At 40.2% G+C, this 20,154-nt stretch overlaps 1 protein-coding gene across 8 annotated transcripts in view; it reads left to right on the top strand.

The window, feature by feature from the left end:
• The window catches only part of KIF6 (kinesin family member 6), a 384,926-nt gene that overhangs the window by 162,930 nt on the left and 201,842 nt on the right, over positions 1-20,154 (top strand). For all 8 annotated transcript variants that reach the window (XR_006217625.1, XR_006217624.1, XM_042986270.1 and 5 more), the window contains 2 exons: positions 14,537-14,642; positions 15,742-15,880. Coding sequence is in view for 6 of the 8 variants with exons in the window: in XM_042986270.1 (XP_042842204.1) it covers positions 14,537-14,642; positions 15,742-15,880 (245 nt within the window). In the remaining 2 variants the exon portion in view is untranslated. The remainder of the gene's footprint in view (positions 1-14,536; positions 14,643-15,741; positions 15,881-20,154) is intronic.

Genomic DNA, 20,154 nt, shown 5'->3' with positions numbered 1-20,154 from the left:
CCTTGGCTTAGCTGGGCTTGGAACCATTGTGTTTCCTCACTCAGTTAGGAAACTACAGTTTACACATATTTGTTTCTAAAAGATTTGAGTTTGATATTCATGTTTTAGCATTCTCGGTGTTCTTTTCTTGAAAAGCACTTTACGACTTTCATAAATATTCTTTGCAGATAGTTTGTAAGTTTGTAATAACTTATGATGTGGGTCTAGTCCAGCTGTCTGCCCTCTCCTAGGGTAGGGTTGCTTCTGATTCTAGCTTAGGTACCCTTCTCTCATGGTTCTGGTTCTGCCTTGGCTTCTGACTCAGGGGAGCTGTCCCTCTGCCCCCACACTGGCCACGCTTTCTGGTTCGAATGTTGATCCATACTTTTGTTGTTAAAGCAACTTCTCTGCTCAGTCCGTAAGTGCCCCCAGTCAGCCTTTTAAAACGCAGACTTTTCTACCGCAGTCACACAACCTCAGCAGTGTGTGCCTTGCTTTAGCTATTTTTATTTCTGCTTGCCACAGCTCAGCTCTTTACAAAGGCAGGACATTTTAGAGAGGCTGACTTGAATCAGAAAAATGCCTGGCCAACAACTTCTGCCTCTAAAAAGGCTGTTTCCTCAGAGGCACAAAGAAAAGGCTGTGTCCTTAGCCCACAGCAGGGGCATTAAACAAAAGACGGTGCTGGAATGGCAGGGTGGGGACAACCAAGATGAAATTAGTGACAGACTCTGGCTTTAGGGAGCTTCAGCCTTGTAAGAGAGACAAGACAAATACATAAATATCGGCGATGTGAGGTAAAAGGTGGTATACCACACCTGATACAAAGTGTGGGATAGTTGGAAAGACAGAAGTTACTTTTTTTTTTTTTAATGTTCATTCATTTTTAAGAGAGAGAGAGCGCGCCTAAGTAGGGGAGGGGCAGAGAGATAGCACTGCACTGACAGCAGTGAGCCTGATGCGGGGCTCAAACTCATGAACTGTGAGATCATGACCTGAGCCCAAGTCAGATGTTCAACAAACTGAGCCACCCAGATGCCCCAGAGCGGAAATTATTTTTGAGTGGGAAGATCAGGGATGACTTTTGGCAGACCCGTGAATTGAGACAAAATTTAGAAAAGAAAGTTGGACAGGGAGAACATTTCAGATAGAGGAGGATCAATACGATCAGGGCTGTGTATGGTCTGGTTTCCTTATTTTATGGATTCATAAACAGATCCAGAGAAATGACGTGACTTCCAGAAGATTTCTACCAAATTGGGTTTTTTCCTGAGATCAGCCTTCACCAATGCTGGCTCCCCGAGAGTTCTAAACGGTTTTATCACTCTCTGAATTTTTAGCTTTAAAATCAATTGAAAGGGTAGTGTATTAGTAGTGGCGTGGAAATGTTTAGGTGCTGTGGACAGGACTTGTAGTACTTTTGATGCCCTGAGGAAAGAACAGCAGCATCAGGCCTCGCCTGTCTTTATTACTGGTGGGTGGGTTGGGAACCCGGCAGCAGTCGTGTGTGCCCTTCTGCATGCCCGGGGCCAGGCACCACAGCCATGCGCACCCCCAGGCCAGCTTGGCGCTGGATGGCCTGCAGACTTTCTGGCTTTCTGCTTAGGGTGGCCAGGTCTAGCAAATAAAAATGCAGGACATCCAGTTAAATTTGAATTTCATATAAACAACAGATTTTTAGTGCGTGTGTCCAGTACAATATTTGTAACCTGATTTCAGTTTTTTTTATATGATCGGAGTTTTTATTTGCATAATTTCCATGAGTCGTTTTGCCTTAAAAACAACTAATTGGCATTTGTGTTTGGCCCTTAAAAAAAAAAAAAGTACCACTGAACATGGCCTCAGAGATTTTTAAAGATCAAGATCCAGGGGAAGTTAAGGTGAATAGACTTCAATATGTCTTACTGTCTTTATATATCCAACACCTGCTTCATGGCCAGCAGGCAGTAAATGTTTTCTGAATAAACGTAAGAATGAAGAAGTTAGCACATTCCTGATTTTTATTCCCTATCATTTTAGAGTCTCCCTTTATGCAGTGACAAATTTAAGCCCTAAATGCAGTTCTTTCCTACCTGTGTTCAGTGGGGAGAGAATGAGAAACATCTCCTATCATGGTTAGTGTTTCCCTAAAGATTAATTCACACCTCCTGAATAGGAGTGACCCAAGTAATCAAGCATTGTTTAAAAAAAAAAAAAAAAAAAAAAAAAAAAAAAGAGGGATTATCTGCTAAGTGGTCCTGGGTTCACATCTCTTGGATCCTAGGCATCCTTACTCTGTCTTCTAATATGGCTGGCTATAAAGCAATAATCTAAGCTTTGCGGATTAAATATCCCAGACGTCATTAACGGCTAATGCTCATTTTATAAGAGATCAGATGTCTGAAGTCATTCATGAGATATAATTCACTACAGATGAGGTCTCTCCACTTTGGTACAAAGTGTTTTTGGTCCTGACACTCCATTTTGAAGATATTAAAGCAAAAACTAAAAGCATGGCCTACAGCTTGTGTTAATTATCCTTGGGTAGTTTATGGAAGCATTTGAGTTCTTAAGACATAGTTATCTAATATGATTAAAAAGGCCTGTCTCCATGTTAGGGCTGTTTCTGTACTTTAATGCTCATTTTATTCTCCTATAGTTTAAGTGCTTTGGGTTCTAATAGGCCAAGCGAATGAATATTGAAGGCAGATAATGAAAAGGGGAACAAGGTGTGAATGGTGATTTTATTTGTTGGACTGTGGTTGACACACTGGATTCTTTTGGCCTGGACAGCTCTTTCATCAGAAGCCCAAGTACTTGATTCTAAATTAGAAAGTCTTGAGTGGGAAAGCATGAACATACTGTTTCATTCTTCCAGTTATTTAATGCTTTCTCCACTGCTAATGCTTTTTGCTCGTTGGGTTTTGTGAGCTCCAGGGAATTCTTGTCAAAGAAGGAATGAGCCCTTCATCACAACCAGCAATACTTGTATTTCTCTCTTGCTTTCCCCAATAACCTTTTCACAGGAAAAGTTTGCATATACATGGAGCTGGGTATTTTTAAAGACTTCCTGAAACAAATGTTTGTTCTAATTACAGTTTTATATAGTTTATGCCACTTGAAGAAAACCCACAGTGTGAAAATGTGCACTTATGGAAATAATAAATTATAGCAACGTCTAACACCTGGCTCCTGATAGCTTGCTCAAAGGATGGATAAACAAATGCAGAAATAGCCACCAACCACTGTAATCGAGGCCATAAAATAAGTAATTAGATCATATTAACAAATCAAACCCATCTGGAAGCAACACAGGAATGGCTTTGGGTTTTAACCAAAGGACCTAATTCATTCCAAGGACCCAATAATAGCAAATAAAGTGTATCTCTCTCCTATAGCATCAATTTCAAGGAAAGCAACACGAAATGCTGTAAATTAACTTTTTGAATTTCATCTGTTTTTTTTTTTTAATTTTCCTTTGAGAATGTAGGGGTTTTATAATTTTTTATTTTACTAACTCTTCATGTTCATTGTGGAAAAGTGCTAATGGACAAAAAAACAAAAAGAAAATAGAAACTACTGGTAATTCTGCCACTCAAAGATAACAATTGTTGGGGCGCATGGGTGGTTCAGTGGCTAAGTGTCCTACTTCAGCTCAGGTCATGATCTCATGGCTCCTGAATTCGGGCCGCATCAGGCTCTGTGCTGACGGCTCAGAGCCTGGAGCCTGTTTCAGATTCTGTGTCTCCCTGTCTCTCTGCTCCCCCCCTGCTTGTGCTCTGTCTCTCCCTCTCTCAAAAATAAATAAACATTAAAAAAATTTTTTTAAAGATAACAACTGTTATTATTTGGTTGTAATCCTTCAACATTTTCAATGAATACATATAAATATGTATTTTAATAAAAATGAACTCATGCTTTATTTACTGTTTTTAAACCTGTGTTTTCATTCAATTGTGACACCTCATATCAATATATATGTACATCTTTAGCATGTGGGGACTATGTACAGATTTGGGGGGATTTGTGGACTCTTCACCCACAAAAATGTATACAAAATTTTGTGGGTTGTATGTGTATATGTATAACTTTAGGGAGAGATTACAGTCGTACATCTTCCAACTCAAGAGCATATTAAGACTCTCAGTGTATTCTTGTCTTCTTCATTCTTTCTCTGTATTTTTCCTTTTCTTTTCTTTCTTTCTTTCTTTCTTTCTTTCTTTCTTTCTTTCTTTCTTTCTTTCTTTCTTTCTTTTTTTGAGAAAGAGTGAGAGTGTACAGGAGAGAGAGAATCTTAAGTAGGCTTCATGCCCTGCACAGAGCCTGACGTGGGACTCAATCTCATGCCTGTGAGATCATGACCTGAGCTGAAATCAAGAGTCAGACACTTAACTGACTGAGCCACCCAGGTGCCCCTTCACTTTTCTTTATGTAGGTCCTACATCATTGTTTTTAACTGTTTAATGGTCATTTTTAAGAAGACATTTAATATTATTAAGTTTTCAATATTTCTTTGATTTTTATTGTGTCTTAGGGTCTCTTGTTAACTTTGTAAACCCATCTTTAATTTAATGTAGAACTGAGTGATAATGTATGGCTCAATTTACATAAATTTGTTCTAGATTTATATTACATGAACACATGTTTCATATACATGCTTCATACACATATGTTTCATATATGTTTCATACACATGTTTTATAAACAGCTGTATACCATTTTCCATATGATAGAATAATACTAATTATTTATTATGAAATGAAAACATATCCACAAGGATTTACTTTGTATTTTTACATAACAAAATCTTTTAAAATCTTTCGAAATTTTTACAACTTTTTCATTAAAATAATATATATGTTCTGCATTTTTGTATATAAATAAACCAAGGCTGTTGTTTAAAATTTTTGCTAAAGGAACCAGCTGAGAAATGTTTATCTCTAAAGTTCAGTGTTATCTAAAAATATAACTTCATGCAAGACAGAATTATAGGAAAGGAATTCAGAGAGTTGGAGCAGGGGGCGGATAAAGCTATCACTATGCCTTCAAATTAATGGACTGGCAGGAGAATCTGTCAATGGAAAACTAACCATGGAGACAGGTAACAGTGGGAAAGCCCAATCCATTTCCAAAGGCCCTATTCCTCCAAATTTCCCAGTCAACTTCTGTTCCATAGGTTTTATCCACTGAGGTCCCCATTCCTCTCCACCCCATTCCTCTCCTTGCCCCACCTTCCTATCCCTGTCCCCCCAAACCACCACCACCCCCCCACCTGCTCCCTTCCTGCCACTCTCCCTGTCTTTCTCCCCACTCTCTCCTGTCTTTCCTCATTCCCCATATTTGATGTTCTCACCATCCAAAGTCCTCAGAGGGGCTTTCTTGGTAGCTTCTGCACACTGTAATCCAGTTGGCCTTTTCCCCCTTGCCTTAGGCATCTGTCTCTTTCTACTTGTTTTAACTTCTCTCTCAGCTCCTTCAGCCTCTGCTGCAATGGCAGGAAACATTTTCTACCGTGTTTCTGTTGACTGTTATTGCTGCCTTCCCAAATATGACTTGTCTTTTATAATATATTCCTACCTCGAGCAGTGCTGCTCGCTAACTAGCCTCTCTACCCCCATCCTACCATGCCACCATTCTCTTTCCTGCAAGTCAGTTTCTCATTTATTATGGATTTATGTAGATGAGATTCATGTTTGTAGGAAACACAAATCACATAGTGTTTGCCTATAGCAAACAAAGAGTTCAAAAGATCCATACAGAATTTAAAGAGTTGATTATTAGTATCTGTAGATTGATGAGTTTATGTTATTTTCATTATTTACATTTGTGCTAAACCACTGAACCTTTCTGTGTCTACTTAAGGTAAAATGTTTGATCATTTCAAGAAATATGTGCCTTTAAATTGGGTATGTGAATATCTGGATTGACAAAATCAGAATCAATTTTTATAACTTCTCAAAAGCCTTCATCATTGCATTATAAAAGAGCTTTTAAAATATGCCTTTAACAAAATACTAAAGTGCTGGGGAAAAAAAAAAAACAAAAAAGCAACAACAAAAACAAAAATCAAAAGTCTTCAGTATCTTCAAAGTTGTTTTAGTTTATTTAAAAATTATTTCAGGGGCGCCTGGGTGGCTCAGTCTGTTAAGCGTCCGACTTCAGCTCAAGTCATGATCTCACGGTCCATGAGTTCAAGCCCCGCGTCGGGCTCTGTGCTGACAGCTCAGAGCCTGGAGCCCACTTCAGATTCTGTGTCTCCCTCTCTCTCTGCCCCTCCCCCGTTCATGCTCTGTCTCTCTCTGTCTCAAAAATAAATAAACGTTAAAAAAAAAAATAAAAATTATTTCAGGGGGCGCCTGGGTGGCTCAGTCGGTTAAGCGTCCGACTTCAGCTCAGGTCACGATCTCGCGGTCCGTGAGTTCGAGCCCCATGTCGGACTCTGGGCTGACGGCTGGGAGCCTGGAGGCTGCTTCCGATTCTGTGTCTCCCTCTCTCTCTGCCCCTCCCCCGTTCATGCTCTGTCTCTCTCTGTCTCAAAAATAAATAAACGTTAAAAAAATTTTTTTTTAATTATTTCAAATTAGTGTTTGAAAATTCCATAAACTGAAGTACATGGCCGCAAATGCATTTTCCTGTAAATAGGCCATACATTCACCATTAAAGAGGCAAACGAGCGTGGGTTTTGTTGTGGATTTTTCACAGTTGCCATTTGAAAACACTGGAGTCTCAAGCAGTTGTGCAACTATACACTTGAGGTGCCATAGAACTGAGCTTTTATAGAGGTCAAGGAAATACTCATTACTGAGACAAATCTTGAAGGTAAACTCTGCATAGGAATTTCCTCTGCAACACAGAAACCATGAATTTTCTGGCCGCCTACTGTTATTAAAAAGGGCTCATTCCAACAAAGTGGCTGACATTGAACTCAAATCCTTGCACATGAGGGTCCATGTCTTTCACTTACTGATTAGAGCTGGGGGAGTGTGTAATGTATATAATACTTGTCACAGACCAAAAGAAAAAACTCTTGAAGTAACCACCTTTAAGCCAATTGGGAATGCTGCTTTCAGCAGAATGTAACAAAAAATAAACATGAAACTAATGACCCTGAAAAATATTTGTATAGTTTCCTTTGGTCATGGTCCTGTTGGCACACTTTCAGCCTTCAGTTTTTCGTGTCCTGTGGATTGTAGTTAATCATAAATTGTGAAAGTTTTGTTCTTATCAGAACTTTCTTTTTGTAAATTACGTGCTATCCCAACACTGTATGTTTTAGAGGTCACACTGCAGAAAAGAGGCCTGTCATGTTAGCAAAGTCAAAATAAAGGCTTCCTTTGCCCCCCACCATTAGGTCTCAAGAACCTCACTGTCACATCCTGTTAAAAATTCTTTTCTTTGAGTTGCCAGACACAAAGTTGAGCTTGTGGTTTGCATCTTTATTTATTAAAAAATAAAAAAATCTATGAAAAAGTTTGAATGGCCAGTACAAACTTAGTGTAACAGGGATTATGGCAAGTGCAAGGTGTTTTGCTGAATTGATTGAGAGGCTTTGTGATATGTGCAGAAAGAGTGGATATTTCTGATTCAAAAGTCCTGTTTTTAAATCCCGTTTTCTGAATTTGTAAGAGGATGCGAGTTACTTGACTTCTGAGCTCTCCTGTCCTCATCTATGGAGGAGGGAAAATAATTTATAGGTTTATGGTACAGATCAATAACAAAAGGCATATGTGAGTTTCTGACGTGTAATGGATTTTCAATAAAAGTAGTAATAAAATAATTGGAGAAAGTCAGTTATGAAGAGAACCAGACTATGAGATTCTCTCTAATTCTTTTTCCAATTAAATTAAAAAAAACACACACACACAGTGGCCAGGACATAGTTGACCATCAAGAGATGTTACTCTTTAACATTGCAAGTCATTGTTTGGTTTCCAGGGCTGAAAAGACAATGTATATATTCTTGACTCAACATTCAACAATAGATGGGATGCCTGGGTGGCTCAGTCGGTTAAGCACCCGACTTCAGCTCAGGTCATGATCTCACTGCTCGTGAGTTCAAACCCCGCATCGAGCTCTGTACTGACAGCTCAGAGCTGGGAGACTGCTTCAGATTCTGTCTCCATCTCTCTGCCCCTCCCCTGCTTGCATGCTCTCTCTCTCTCTCTCTCTTTCTCTCTCTCTCTCTCTCATATAAAATTAAAGAAAAAAATTTAAAAAAATTTTTTAAAAACATTCAACAATAGATTGCCTCATTGTAATGCCTCTTAAATATTAGTGTGCATTTAGATGACCCAGGAATGTTGCTGAAGTGCAGATTCAGCAGGTCTGGTATGGGGCCTGAGTTCTTGTTCGGTAGGTCTCGGATGGAGCCTGTGACTCTGCATTTCCAAGAGGTTCCCAGGTGATGCCTTTAAGTTGACTTACTGTTCACACTTTGAATCTCAAGACATTGATGACAATAAATATCCTCTGTTTTTTCCTTGCAATATCTTATTTCATAGAGCATAAAGAGTTTAGAGATGATATTATTTCACACGTTTTCCAAATGAGAAATTTGTGACCAACAGAGGTTGATGAATTAATTAAAATTTGAGATCCTTCAAGCTAACAGTTCAGCTGCATTTCTTATCTACCATGGTCAATTTTTTAAATTGTGTAACTATTCTCCCATCCCTCCTATTTGGTTTTCATGTTCCTAGAAGTTAAGAATAATCAAGTTTCTTCTTAGATCTTTATCACTATTTTCCAGTTCTTTCTGAGATCGTTGCTCATGTTAGTATGTAACCATAGTTTGTCAGCATCCACACTACTTAAGCCCATCAAGAAACAGCCCATCTTTAAAAAAAAAAATTTATTTAATGTTTATTTTTGAGAGCGAGCAAGAGAGAGAGAGAGAGAGAACAGGAGAGGGGCAGAGAGAGATGGAGACACAGAATCTGAAGCAGGCTCCAGGCTCTGAGCTGTGTGCACAGAGCCTGACACAGGGCTTAAACCCATGAGCCGTGAGATTATGACCTGAGCCAATGTCAGACATTTGACCGACTGAGCCACCCAGGCACCCCAAGAAACAACCCATCCTTGATGGAGCCATCTTTAGTGGCAAAATGATTGGTAGAGGTCAGGCAGGTTTTGATGCTTTGGGGTATACTTAATATCAGATAGGTTTTTATATCAGAACGCCTCCCTAGTGGTTTGGAATAAGCTGCCTACTCCTGCCTCAGAACCCGTGAGAAGCCAGATGACCTAAGAGCCGTCAGCTCAGCGATACTAGGCATTTCCATGGTTCTACCACAAAATAGCCCTGACCCACCAATAGGGATATTTTTTATTGCCTTGTTCTTTCTACCTCAATATCAGAGGACAAGGTCCCATTGCTTTGGAATCCCTAGCCTTGTTTTTGTAAATTCCCTGGAATAAAATTGTGCTGTAGGACAATTCTGTTATCTTTGTCCCTCAATTATGAAGGCATGCTCCCTTGCCCCACCCCCCACCCCGGGACATAACTCCTTTAGTCGTTCCTGTGGTTGAGGACCCCAGGTTAGGTATGCTCTTAGGAATGCCCATTCCTCTTTTCTCCCAGGTGTCTCACAACCAGTACCATAGACATAGGGTTTCTAACCCATGTTTAGAAGCTAATACTGACGGGAACATGTTCATAGAATTTTTTTTAACAAAGATTAATTCAGAATAATGAGAACATCATAATCACCCTCAATGTATAAATGATTTTAATTTAATAAACAGTTAAATGTAACATAATCATAAGAATGTTGCAGAAGAGCAAGTTTAGTTTGGATCGCTGCTCTCTTTTCACAGTGAGATAATAAATGTTCTTGAGCCAAAGGCAACTGGACAGAAGTCTCAGGATTGCTGCTCTTTCTTTCCTTTTCTTTCTCTTTCTTTCTTTTGTTCTTTCGTTCTTTCTGTCTTCCTTCCTTTCTTCCTTCTTTCCTTTTTCTCTTTCTTTCTCTCTTTCTTTCTCTCTCTCCCTCCCTTCTTTCCTTCCTACCCTCCTTCCTTCCTTCCCTTTTTTTATTTCTTATCTTCTGTCTTTTTGGGTGTGTTATAGGGTACTGTAAAGGGATTCATTGTTTACCTATCATAATATAGCATAAATATTTTTAATGTCAATAAATATACATTTTCACCATTTTTTAAATAGTTGCTTAACTATGTACATAATGGTGCAATAATTAAATAATATGCTAATGTGGGGCATTCTGATTCTTTCTCAACTTCTCTTGTTTTTATTAACCAAGCTGGTCAGTGGCTTTGTTAAGATCGAAGCAACTGCTGCTCAGTTATTTCTTGCTTACCTATTCAACTATTTACCTCCTCAAAGAATTCTCATAAGTATGTTATTTCCCTTTAGATATACATTACCCAGCATGGTATTTAAATGAAGTTAGTAATTTTGCGATAGTATGGTAACTATAGGGATTAAAACCTCGGATTCTGACGTCAGCCTGCCTGAGTTTGAATGCCAGCTCTGCCATTTGCTAGCTGTGTGACCTTGGACGAGATATTCAACCCCTTTGTACCTTAGTTTCCTCACCTAAGGTAAGGGGATAATAATAGTACTTTTCTCACCTAGTTGTTGTGAAGATTAAGGAAATGATGTATTTAAAAGGTACAGAATAGTATCTAGCATTTAGTACTTGCTCAAGTAATATTAGCTACTTTTAATGATAATTAACTTGCTCTGCCTTTTTATTCACACTATTAAACCTAAATTCCCACCGAAATGTGGCTGCAGACAAACTTCATTTTTTGGCAAGAAATACTGGGAACAGAAAGAGAGGAATGAAGTGGTCTCAAGGAGGTAAAGCACATAGGAAATACGGTCAGTTCTTGTTATGTGTTCAGATACTGAATGTTTAGTGCAGTCAAGTCGCTGGACTAGGCTACAGGTGTCAGAGGCATCTCGCATAGTCACCAGACACCTGTCAGTCACCTGCCATCAGCCAGGTTATGTGTTCCAACACAGGTAAATTATCTATGATCTTTCCTGTCCATATGGATGAGAACTGAATGGCATACATTTACTTTTACTTCTCCCCTAGGATTCTTTCTCCTAGCGAAAGCAGAGAAAAAGTAGTTTTTGGTTTACTTGGGCTTTTCCTAAAGAACGGACTTTATTATAATCATTTGACCTCCCTAAAGAGCCTTTTCTGCAAACAGTTCTTCACTATCCAGCAGTGTTCTGGCATCTGGGAGAGCCCTCAGCAGGGGCAGTGACTAGGTATGAACTTGGGAACTATTTTGGGAGATAGGAAAATGCAGGGAATTTGGGGTCAATCGTTCACTCTTAACTACTAGAGGAGTACATTAGGAACATTTGAATTAGGCATTTTTCTGCATTTTAATTGTTAGACCAAGTCCTTGGTTGTTAAGGAAATAAATTCTACAACAAATCAAAGGTATGAAGGAAAGCCCAAGCATTTTTCTTATCTAAAGAGGCTCTGTGGTCTGAAGCACTGAGAAAAAAAAAAAACTTGCATATTAAAAGGCCTGATCTTCATTTTTGGTTTTGTACCAGATTTAGTTTTGTACTAGAAAAGGTAGAGCAACCCAGTTCTTTCATTTAGGTGGAAGTTCCTAGTCCTCCTTGTAAGCCTATACTATTATTGTTCAGGACAAGAGTCTTGATGGAGTAGCCAAAGCCTAGCAGGATTGAATGATCTGTGTGTGGTCACTCAGCTAATCAGCAGGCTTATTTCTTACAGTGCTTTCTTGTGGACTAGGATTCCACTTTGGCCCTCCTTCATGGGATGTTTCCTAGAATATATGCTTTCTGAACAAACTATAGAGAAGAAATTGTCTTCTAAAGAAAAAGCCAAAAGGAAGAATAGATTAATCATTGCTTCTAACCTGAGAGTATCTGTTGAAAATTGTATATATACTGAAAATCACAAATGTTTTTTTTTTTTTTTTACTCTAAAGAGTGGGTATATCCTAGAACTAATAGGGATTTTTAAGAGCTCCAGAATTTCTGAGAAATGTGTTCAGGGAAAATACAAGTAGGTAAACATTTGAAGCCTGGTTGGGTGGGAATTGTAGATCCAGTCCTCCTCATAGGTTACAGAGAAAAGTAGCAACTATGAATAGTCGAATGAGTGTTCATCATGAGAGGATCAGCACACCCATGCTATGGAATACTATGTAACTATTAAAATGAAGTATATAATAATGAAATATATTAATGCATTAAAAATGTTATGAAATGAGGACAAAAATGAAGTGAAATGGAAGATTATCTGTGATAAATTGTTTAGAAAAATCATGGTGCATAATACTATTCAGAATGTGATCTCTGTGTTGTAAAAAGCAACACAAAATCTGTAAACACATGGGTATAGGTAGACGCCTTGGTTAAGAGCTAGATGAACATATTTCAGCTATTAGCAGTAGATTTCCCAAGGTATTGAGAGTGAATAAAGAAGGTGAAAATGATGGCAGGGTGTTGGGGAGAGGAAACCAGAGAGACACATTTGCTTTATTCATATCTGCATTGTTTGAAATTGTTCTCATAAACATGTATTTTTATAATATTTTATATAAAAAGCCGTAACAAATCTTTGTATCAGAAATGAATCTCCTCGTGTGTCTGGTGATTTGAAGCTCTGTTCTACAAAGAAACATGTCAATCAGCAAATAGTGCAAATGACAAGTATTCCTCCACCTGAAGAAACTCCATAAAAAAATTATAATATAAATTGTCTCACACCTGTAAATATCAGCTGTCACATGTCACAGGTTATAGGAAGAAATAAAAATGAAATCCAAAGCTGCTGTAGATGGAAATCATTACATCTAGTTTGAGTGGGCTGATACTAACAGCAGAAGGGAAATGTATACAGGTAAAAAAAAAAAAAAAAAGATGCCGATGGTATGCAAATGTTTTCATAATAATGTAAGAAAGATATGCTGCTGCTCTATTATGATACTTAGCATCTTAGATACTGATTGCCATCCTTATACCTTCCTTATAAAGCATTCCATCCCAACACAGAGGAGAATAATTTCCCTTGAAATGAATCCGTTAACTAATGAACACATTTGTACTGAGAACTTCAAGTGTGCACGCTCTAGATACGGGTGGGGGAGGGGAGCACAAGGATGAATGAGAGCCAAGCACTGCTTCGTGGAGCTTATAAACTACTGGGGAGCTAAGGCACTACACTGGCTCTGGAGTACAATGGGGACGGTAGTAAGCACACAAATGCATAAACTGAACTAGGACTTCAGAATAGAGTGGTTGGATGGTCCCGCCAAGGACAGGTGTTTTGTTTTCTATTTTGTTTCATCTTAGAATAGAAAAAAATCTGACCATCATTATAAGCAGAGGGGAAAGAGTATGGAGAGGTGACAATGAGGTAAGAGAAAGGAGGTGATTAATAGGAGGTAACCCAGGGAGAAGCCTAAAGGGAGCCCAGGGGGCAAGAACTGCCAGGAGAAGGAAAGATATTACACAAAATATGTAAAAGAAAGAAGAGGGCCTGAGTAGTGAGGAAGAGATGCTCTGAGGTGACGGAAGAGCAAATCGGAGGAGTCCTCAGAACAGCTCTGACCTTCTCTGTCGAGTGGGAAGTTACAGTATTAACAGAATGAGAGTCTTGGTAGGCTTGCGGGCTGTGGAAGGTCTTGGAACAGCCTCTGTGAAGAGTATATGTCAACCAAGGATTAGAACTTTTAGGTAAATACCTTGTAGGGCAATTGCTGGATTGTAGGTTGGTTTTATTTTTAACTTTTTGAGGAACCTCCATATTGTTTTCCAGAGTGGCTGCGCCAGTTTGCGTTCTCACCAACAGTGCAAGAGGGTTCCTCTTTCACTGCATCCTTGCGAACATCTGTTGTTTCTTGTGTTGTGGATTTTAGCCATTCTGACGGTTGTGAGATAATACCTCACTGTAGTTTTGATTTGTATTTTCCTGATGATCAGTGATGTTGAGCATGTTTTCGTGTGTCTGTTGGCCATCTGTATGTCTTCTTTGGAAAAATGTCTATTCATGTCTTCTGCCCATTTTTTTAAGCACCGGGTGGTATATGGAAGTAAGGAATCACTACATTGTACACCTGTCGCTAGTATTACACTGTAGGTTAATTAACTTGAATTTAAATAAAAGCTTTTTAAAAAAATAAATAAGTCAACCAGGGAGGGTTAACAGGGTTGTGGAGCATCACTGAGGTCCCAGCTGAGGTGGAGTGCATTAATCTTTAATGAAACTAATAAAAAGAAAACTTTTGTATTACTTTCTCTGGCAATGTGGTAGCTAGGCATAGAGGCATGGAAATTCAGCTTGGCCAGAGGGCATGTTTTGTAGAAATCAAATGACTCAAATTGAAAGCCGTGTATGAAAACTTATTGGAAATTAGTCAAATAATTGCATCATTTCAGATTTCACTTGGTCAATATGTTTCTTTCCCCTTAAATTTTATAGTTAAATCAGATAACTATATTTTCATAAAGAAATGGGAACAGTATCCTGTACTTCAAATGTTAACCAACCAAGTAATACCATTAAAATTTCTAAAGTTTCTAGCTCATAGTTGCTTCTCATACATTATGTATTTTTAGGCTGGAAAAACTAATAACCTCCTTTTTGGAAGACCAAGATCCGGAGAGTAGACTAGAGGTTGGCACTGATATGCGTAAAATTCATCACTGTTTCCATTATTTAAAGGTAAATTTAAACATTTCCTCTAGTAGAAGCCATTGTCTGCCATGTTGAAACTGCAATACAGTTTGCTAGTTGACCAACTCTTACAACCCTGAAAAGATTAAGATCCAGCTTCTCATGTCCTGAATGGCATGATCTTCAAACAAAGCTGGGCTTATTGAACTTCTCCAGAGGTCATATCTTACCTGCCAGTGAATAACTTGTAGTTATTTTTCCAGGAATCTCTACCTTGTACACAGACTAATTCCATGTTCAAGAACCATTTCTTTTCAAGATACATCAAGAAAGTTGTGTCCTGCATTTTCCCCAGCAGATTAGATTTATCCATATAAACCCTCAGTTTTTCTCTGCCTTATGTTTTACCCTTTCATGATGACACAGTGGGAATATCATTAACCTTTATTTCTACCTCACTTGTGATTTGGCATTCTTCACTATGATGATAAGCATTTGTTGTGAGTCTTCTATGGGCCAAGCCCCGGGAAAGCAAAATTGAATAAGAAAGGTCACGAAGAGGACATCTATGGAAAGAATAAATATAACACATCATAAGTGCTATTGTTTAAAGTGTAAATCAAATGGTATGGGGTTAAGGAGAAGGAGAAAGAAGTTCAAGAGGAGATAATGTTTGAGTAAGAATTTCCAAGTTTAGGGAAGGAGAGAGATGATAGCAGAGAAGATGAAGGGGAGGGGAGAGAGGCAGGGAGAAGGAGAAGACACATGGAGCTAAGGCAGCTGCATTGGCTGAGACAAGGAGGCAAGAAAGGACATTCATGCCTGATTTGTGCAAAGAATTGTCAAAGGGGAAAAGAGTCCAAGAAACTAAGAAATTTGGAAAAGACAGGATGCCTGGGGGGCTCAGTCATTTGAGCGGCCGACTTTGGCTCAGGTCATGACCTCACTGTATGGGTTTGGTCCCCATGTCAGGCTCTGTGCTGGCAGCTCAGAGCCTGGAGCCAGCTTCGGATTCTGTGTCTCCCTCTCTTTCTGCCCCTTTCCCACTCACGCTCTGTCTCTCTCTGTGTCTCAAAACTGAATAAAAGTTAAAAAAAAAAAAAAAAGAAAAGAGATACGGACTCTAAGCTCTTATTTCGTCTTACAGAAACTATTGAATGACAAGAAGATCCATGGAAAAAGCACAGTCTCTTCAGAAATCAAAGATCAAGACTGCCAAGAACCATTAAAAGAGGAAGAATATAAAAAGCTACGAGACCTTCTACAGCAGAGGGATAATGAAATCAGTATCCTTTCTGAAGTGATTAGGAACTTACCGTCTACTGGCTTAAAAGAGGAAGTGAGCACAATTCCATGTCTTCCCCTGGCCACATCACCTAGGTCCCCGCCCTGCTTCCGGTTCACACTGCTTCTTTTCATTTAGAAGAGGTCCCTTCCACAAACAAAATGTAGTGGCTAGTGAAAAACACAGTCGTTATAAAAGGAAAAAAAAAATTACTTTGTTTTTAGCCAGATACATTTACATTATGGGGGAATATTTCAGTTTATTGAAAAGTGTGGTCTTTTTCACACCATCTCTTAACATTAAATTTTGTAGAAAATATATATTTTTGGACTATTCTGCTGTGTTCTTTCTGTTACAGTTCTGAGCCAAAAAGTTAGCGGGTTATCTTTAGCTAACTGACCGGACGCTGGGCTGACCACAGCCTCACCATGGCCCAGAATTTGTGGCTGGTGTGTGGGCGAAACTCAAATGGTGGCTGAAAACTGACAAATGGTATTTAGCTTATGAAGAGCAGAGATTGATTTAAATGTAACTTTTTATTTAAAAGCCAGATCTACTGCTTCGGGTTCTACTTACAGATGTTCCCAAATTTGGAAGTGAGTGAAGGGTGTTCAAGATAGAAACCTTTTTGGCTCTAGGAGGCAGTGTGTTTGGGGTCTGAGAGCAGGGAGCTGCCTCCAGTGGGACTGGGTGGTTACCTCTGAAGAGCCCCTGTTGGGTGGGTTAGACCTCAGGTCTCCGCAGCATTTCTTTGGTATTGTTTCTTGTCTTATCTTTCAAGCTTCTCGTACAAGATTTGACATTGTCGGTACATTTGCAGACTTGAAACATGCATAAGAAGTTATTTTGGTCAGTTCTTACAGACAGGTGTTTTTGTTTGTTCGTTTTTAAAAAGCACCAACGGGTCTTTTAGCTTCAGTCAATGTGAAAAATGCGTGAAAAGAACATACATGAAGGACATCCACTAATAAAGAGGTAAAAGCAGACCACATACAAGGTAGGCACACTGCCTGATTGACCTCAGTCTCTACTTTGAGCTGAGTATTAGCAGACCCCGTATGCCTGATCCAAGTGAGTTTTAGCTGCTTTATCAGCCAGCCAGCAACAGTAGGGTCAGCCATGTATTACTCTGCTACACGAGGCCTTGTCTGTGAGCGCTGCCCACAGTCTCACCCTCCATTCCTTTTCTTCCCTCTTACCCTGTCCATCTCCAGGGATGCTCCCAGCCCAGGACTCAGCCTCAGCCCCAGTCCCAGTCTGAGCTCTGCTTCTTTTCCTAGCTTTGGTTGTCTTTAGGATCTGCTCCCGCTAAACACTCCGACAAATTCTTAATCCCCCTCTGGGCTTCTGAATGTGTGTGCCCATAGGAGGGGTGAGGTGAGATAGGACAGCCAGGGAACAGTCTGGGCTTGCACATGTATGTTTACTTAGACAAGAGAGTGACAGAGAGACTTACCTCATCTCCCTGACTGACTGCCAAATCCAGGTACCACTGCTCGTGTGGGGCTGCCCTCGGTCTTTGTTGACCAAGAACAACCTGAGCAGGGTCTCCTCCTTGTGAGACTCATATTCAAAGTGTTGGCATGTAGGAGCCATGGTGAAAAGATCGCTGAACCTGAAGTTCACACCTGGATTGACATCCTCGCTCTTCATGTATTCGCTCTACAGCTATTCCGCAAAACTCTTTCCTACCCCTCAGTAGTAGGACCGTGAAGCCTGCCCTGCCATCCGCACAGTGGTGGCCAAAGCCGGTAAGGTGAGTGACTAGCAGGTGCTTTGAGCACTGTGGTGTTACATGGTGGGAGGTGGGACTCTGTACACGGTGGGCAAACTCAGAAGGAAAAACAGCAGCTGAGATTTACTCATCACAAAGCTTATACTTATCAAACGGCTAATGACCAAGAAAGGCTGCTGAAATTTCAAAGCTTCTCATAGCCAGGTTGGAGGATATTTTCATATCCTGTCTGTAGAACCACCAAGGTGAAGACTGACAGGAGGAATGAGAAAGACCTGGTCTGTAGAAAAACAGGTGGTAATACTTGAGCTCAGCAAAAGACAGTAATGCAACCAAAATGACAGTGAATGACACTGAACATTCTTCTTGGAAAGGGAGAGAAAATGGTGTCAATTCAGTGACATTATCAGTATGAATAAAGTTCAGACTGCCCTTCACTAAACATGTAACAAACAGCATGTCATTTAGTACCTCGCACAACGAAGGCCTAAGTTCAACGGAATGGGCAGGGGAAGAAGACAAAGGAAAGGTGGGGAAGAAGGAAGGCAGCCAAGAAGATAAATCCGTACTCTGATCTTTATGAAATGTACCTCAGAACACTGTCTGTCTCTGCTTAAATTCTGCCAGGGCCTGCTATACTTAGAATGAACCTCAACTCCTTACTCCGGATCACAGGGCCCTACGTGATTGTGTGTCTGCCAAGCCCCTGATTTCACATACTATGTCTGTATCCCAAATATGTTAGGCTTTGGTCATAGTGTCCTTCTTGTTGTTCTAACACCATGTTTCTCGTCCTTGGCACTATGGACACTTTGGGCTGTATAAATTCTCTGTTGTGGGGGCTGCTCTGTGCATCGTAGGATGTTTAGAAGCCTCTCTGGCCTCTACCCACTAGACTTCAGAAACAGCACCTGCCCCCCACTGCAGTATGACAACCAACATTGCTTCCAGACACAGCCAAATGTCCATTGGGTGGTAAAACTGCCAAGGCCCTTCTCCTTAGGGTTTAGCACTAGCCAGTAACTCTGCTGAGATACTCTTCCTCCAGCCACTGCTTCCTGTCATTCAGATCTCAGCCTAAATGTCATTAGAGAAGTCCTTTGTGAGCACCCAATGTAGAGTAGCCACTCAGTCATTCTTGACCTGTTATTTTTTTTTAATGTTTATTTATTTTGAGAGAGAGAGAGAGAGAGTAAGCACGAGTGGAGGAGGGGCAGAGAGAGAGGGAGAGAGAATCCCAAGCAGGCTGCACACGGTCAGCCCAGAGCCCAATGCAAGGGCTCCATCCCACAAACCATGAGGTCGTGACCTGAGCTGAAATCAAGAGTTGGTCGCTTAACCAACTGAGCCACCTGGGAGCCCTCTTGACCTTTTAAAAATTAGTTATCCAGCCCTTTCATTCTCTAATGTTTGGTACATGTGCATGAAATCTGTCTTTCCCCAGTAAGACATCTGCTTTGTGAGAGCAAGAAGCCAATATACCTTTTCATTGTTCCATCCCTATGCCTAGAACAGTGCTTGGCACATAGTACAGGCTCCACTGAATACCATTGAAGGAGTGAGTGACTGGATGTTGCCACTGCAGCGTGTGAACCAGTGGAAGCCCCTGATGCTCTTGGTAATCAATTCCGTATGAAAAGGAGTGTAAGATGTGGGCAGATCCCTGTTCTTCTCTGCTAGGACAAGGCCCAGATACCACCTCTGGTAAGGGCATGGTTTTTTGAGGCAAAGAAGAAGCCATATCAAGGACTGTGAGAGAAAAAGTGATTGCACTTCCAGAAATCTCCCAAGAAGTTGGAGCCAAAGCTGAGGAGGAAAATGGAGTCTGAGCAGGCGTCTGAGCAGCAGTCTTCTCTCCCCACCACGTCCATATTTCCTCACTCCTATTTTAGTGAAGCCATCTCTGGGGATGGCGGAGTTCTGAGGTTCTCAAGTGGTGGCCGAGATTCTTCAGAGTTCTCAGCATCTTGAGCCCGAAAGAATAGCAAAGTGGGGTGGAATGCAGTGATGTTATCATCAGTGTACCTAGTATATTGAAATGGCCTGCAAGAGGGGCATTTTAAAGTAATGTATCTGTAATAAGAATTCATCTCTTTTCAGTTGCATTTGGGACCAAGATTTAGGGATTTTTTTAAGTGACTTCAAGTCCCATTTGAATCTATGCTATGCAAACATGTGTTGAATGTGGGGGTGCTCTGGCCACCAGAACCGATTTGGCTGGTCTGCCAGCTGGGCGGACTCTGGTGTTCTCCCTCTCTGCTCCTGCTGCCTCCTGAGCAGTTTCCTAGATTCAGGTCTTACTTACTCACAGATACATGCATAGCTCCACTGCCTGCTCCTACTAAGTGTTCATTTCTTATAAACCCTTTCATAAAAATTTTAAGTCTTTATATTTTAAACACCTTGGGATTGCTAATTTTTCATATAATGATGCCATATTGACTAGCTTCCTAAACTGTCTGTAACTGGATAAATGACTTCAGGAAGTTGAAGTCTTCCTTTAGTGGTCTCTTTACCATGTGAAAAATAGCAAATATTAT

The sequence above is a fragment of the Panthera tigris genome, chromosome B2, assembly GCF_018350195.1.
Source record: "Panthera tigris isolate Pti1 chromosome B2, P.tigris_Pti1_mat1.1, whole genome shotgun sequence".
In the NCBI taxonomy this organism is placed as follows: domain Eukaryota; kingdom Metazoa; phylum Chordata; class Mammalia; order Carnivora; family Felidae; genus Panthera; species Panthera tigris.
Note: the sequence above shows the minus strand (reverse complement) of the source record. Positions and strands in the feature narration are given on the sequence as shown.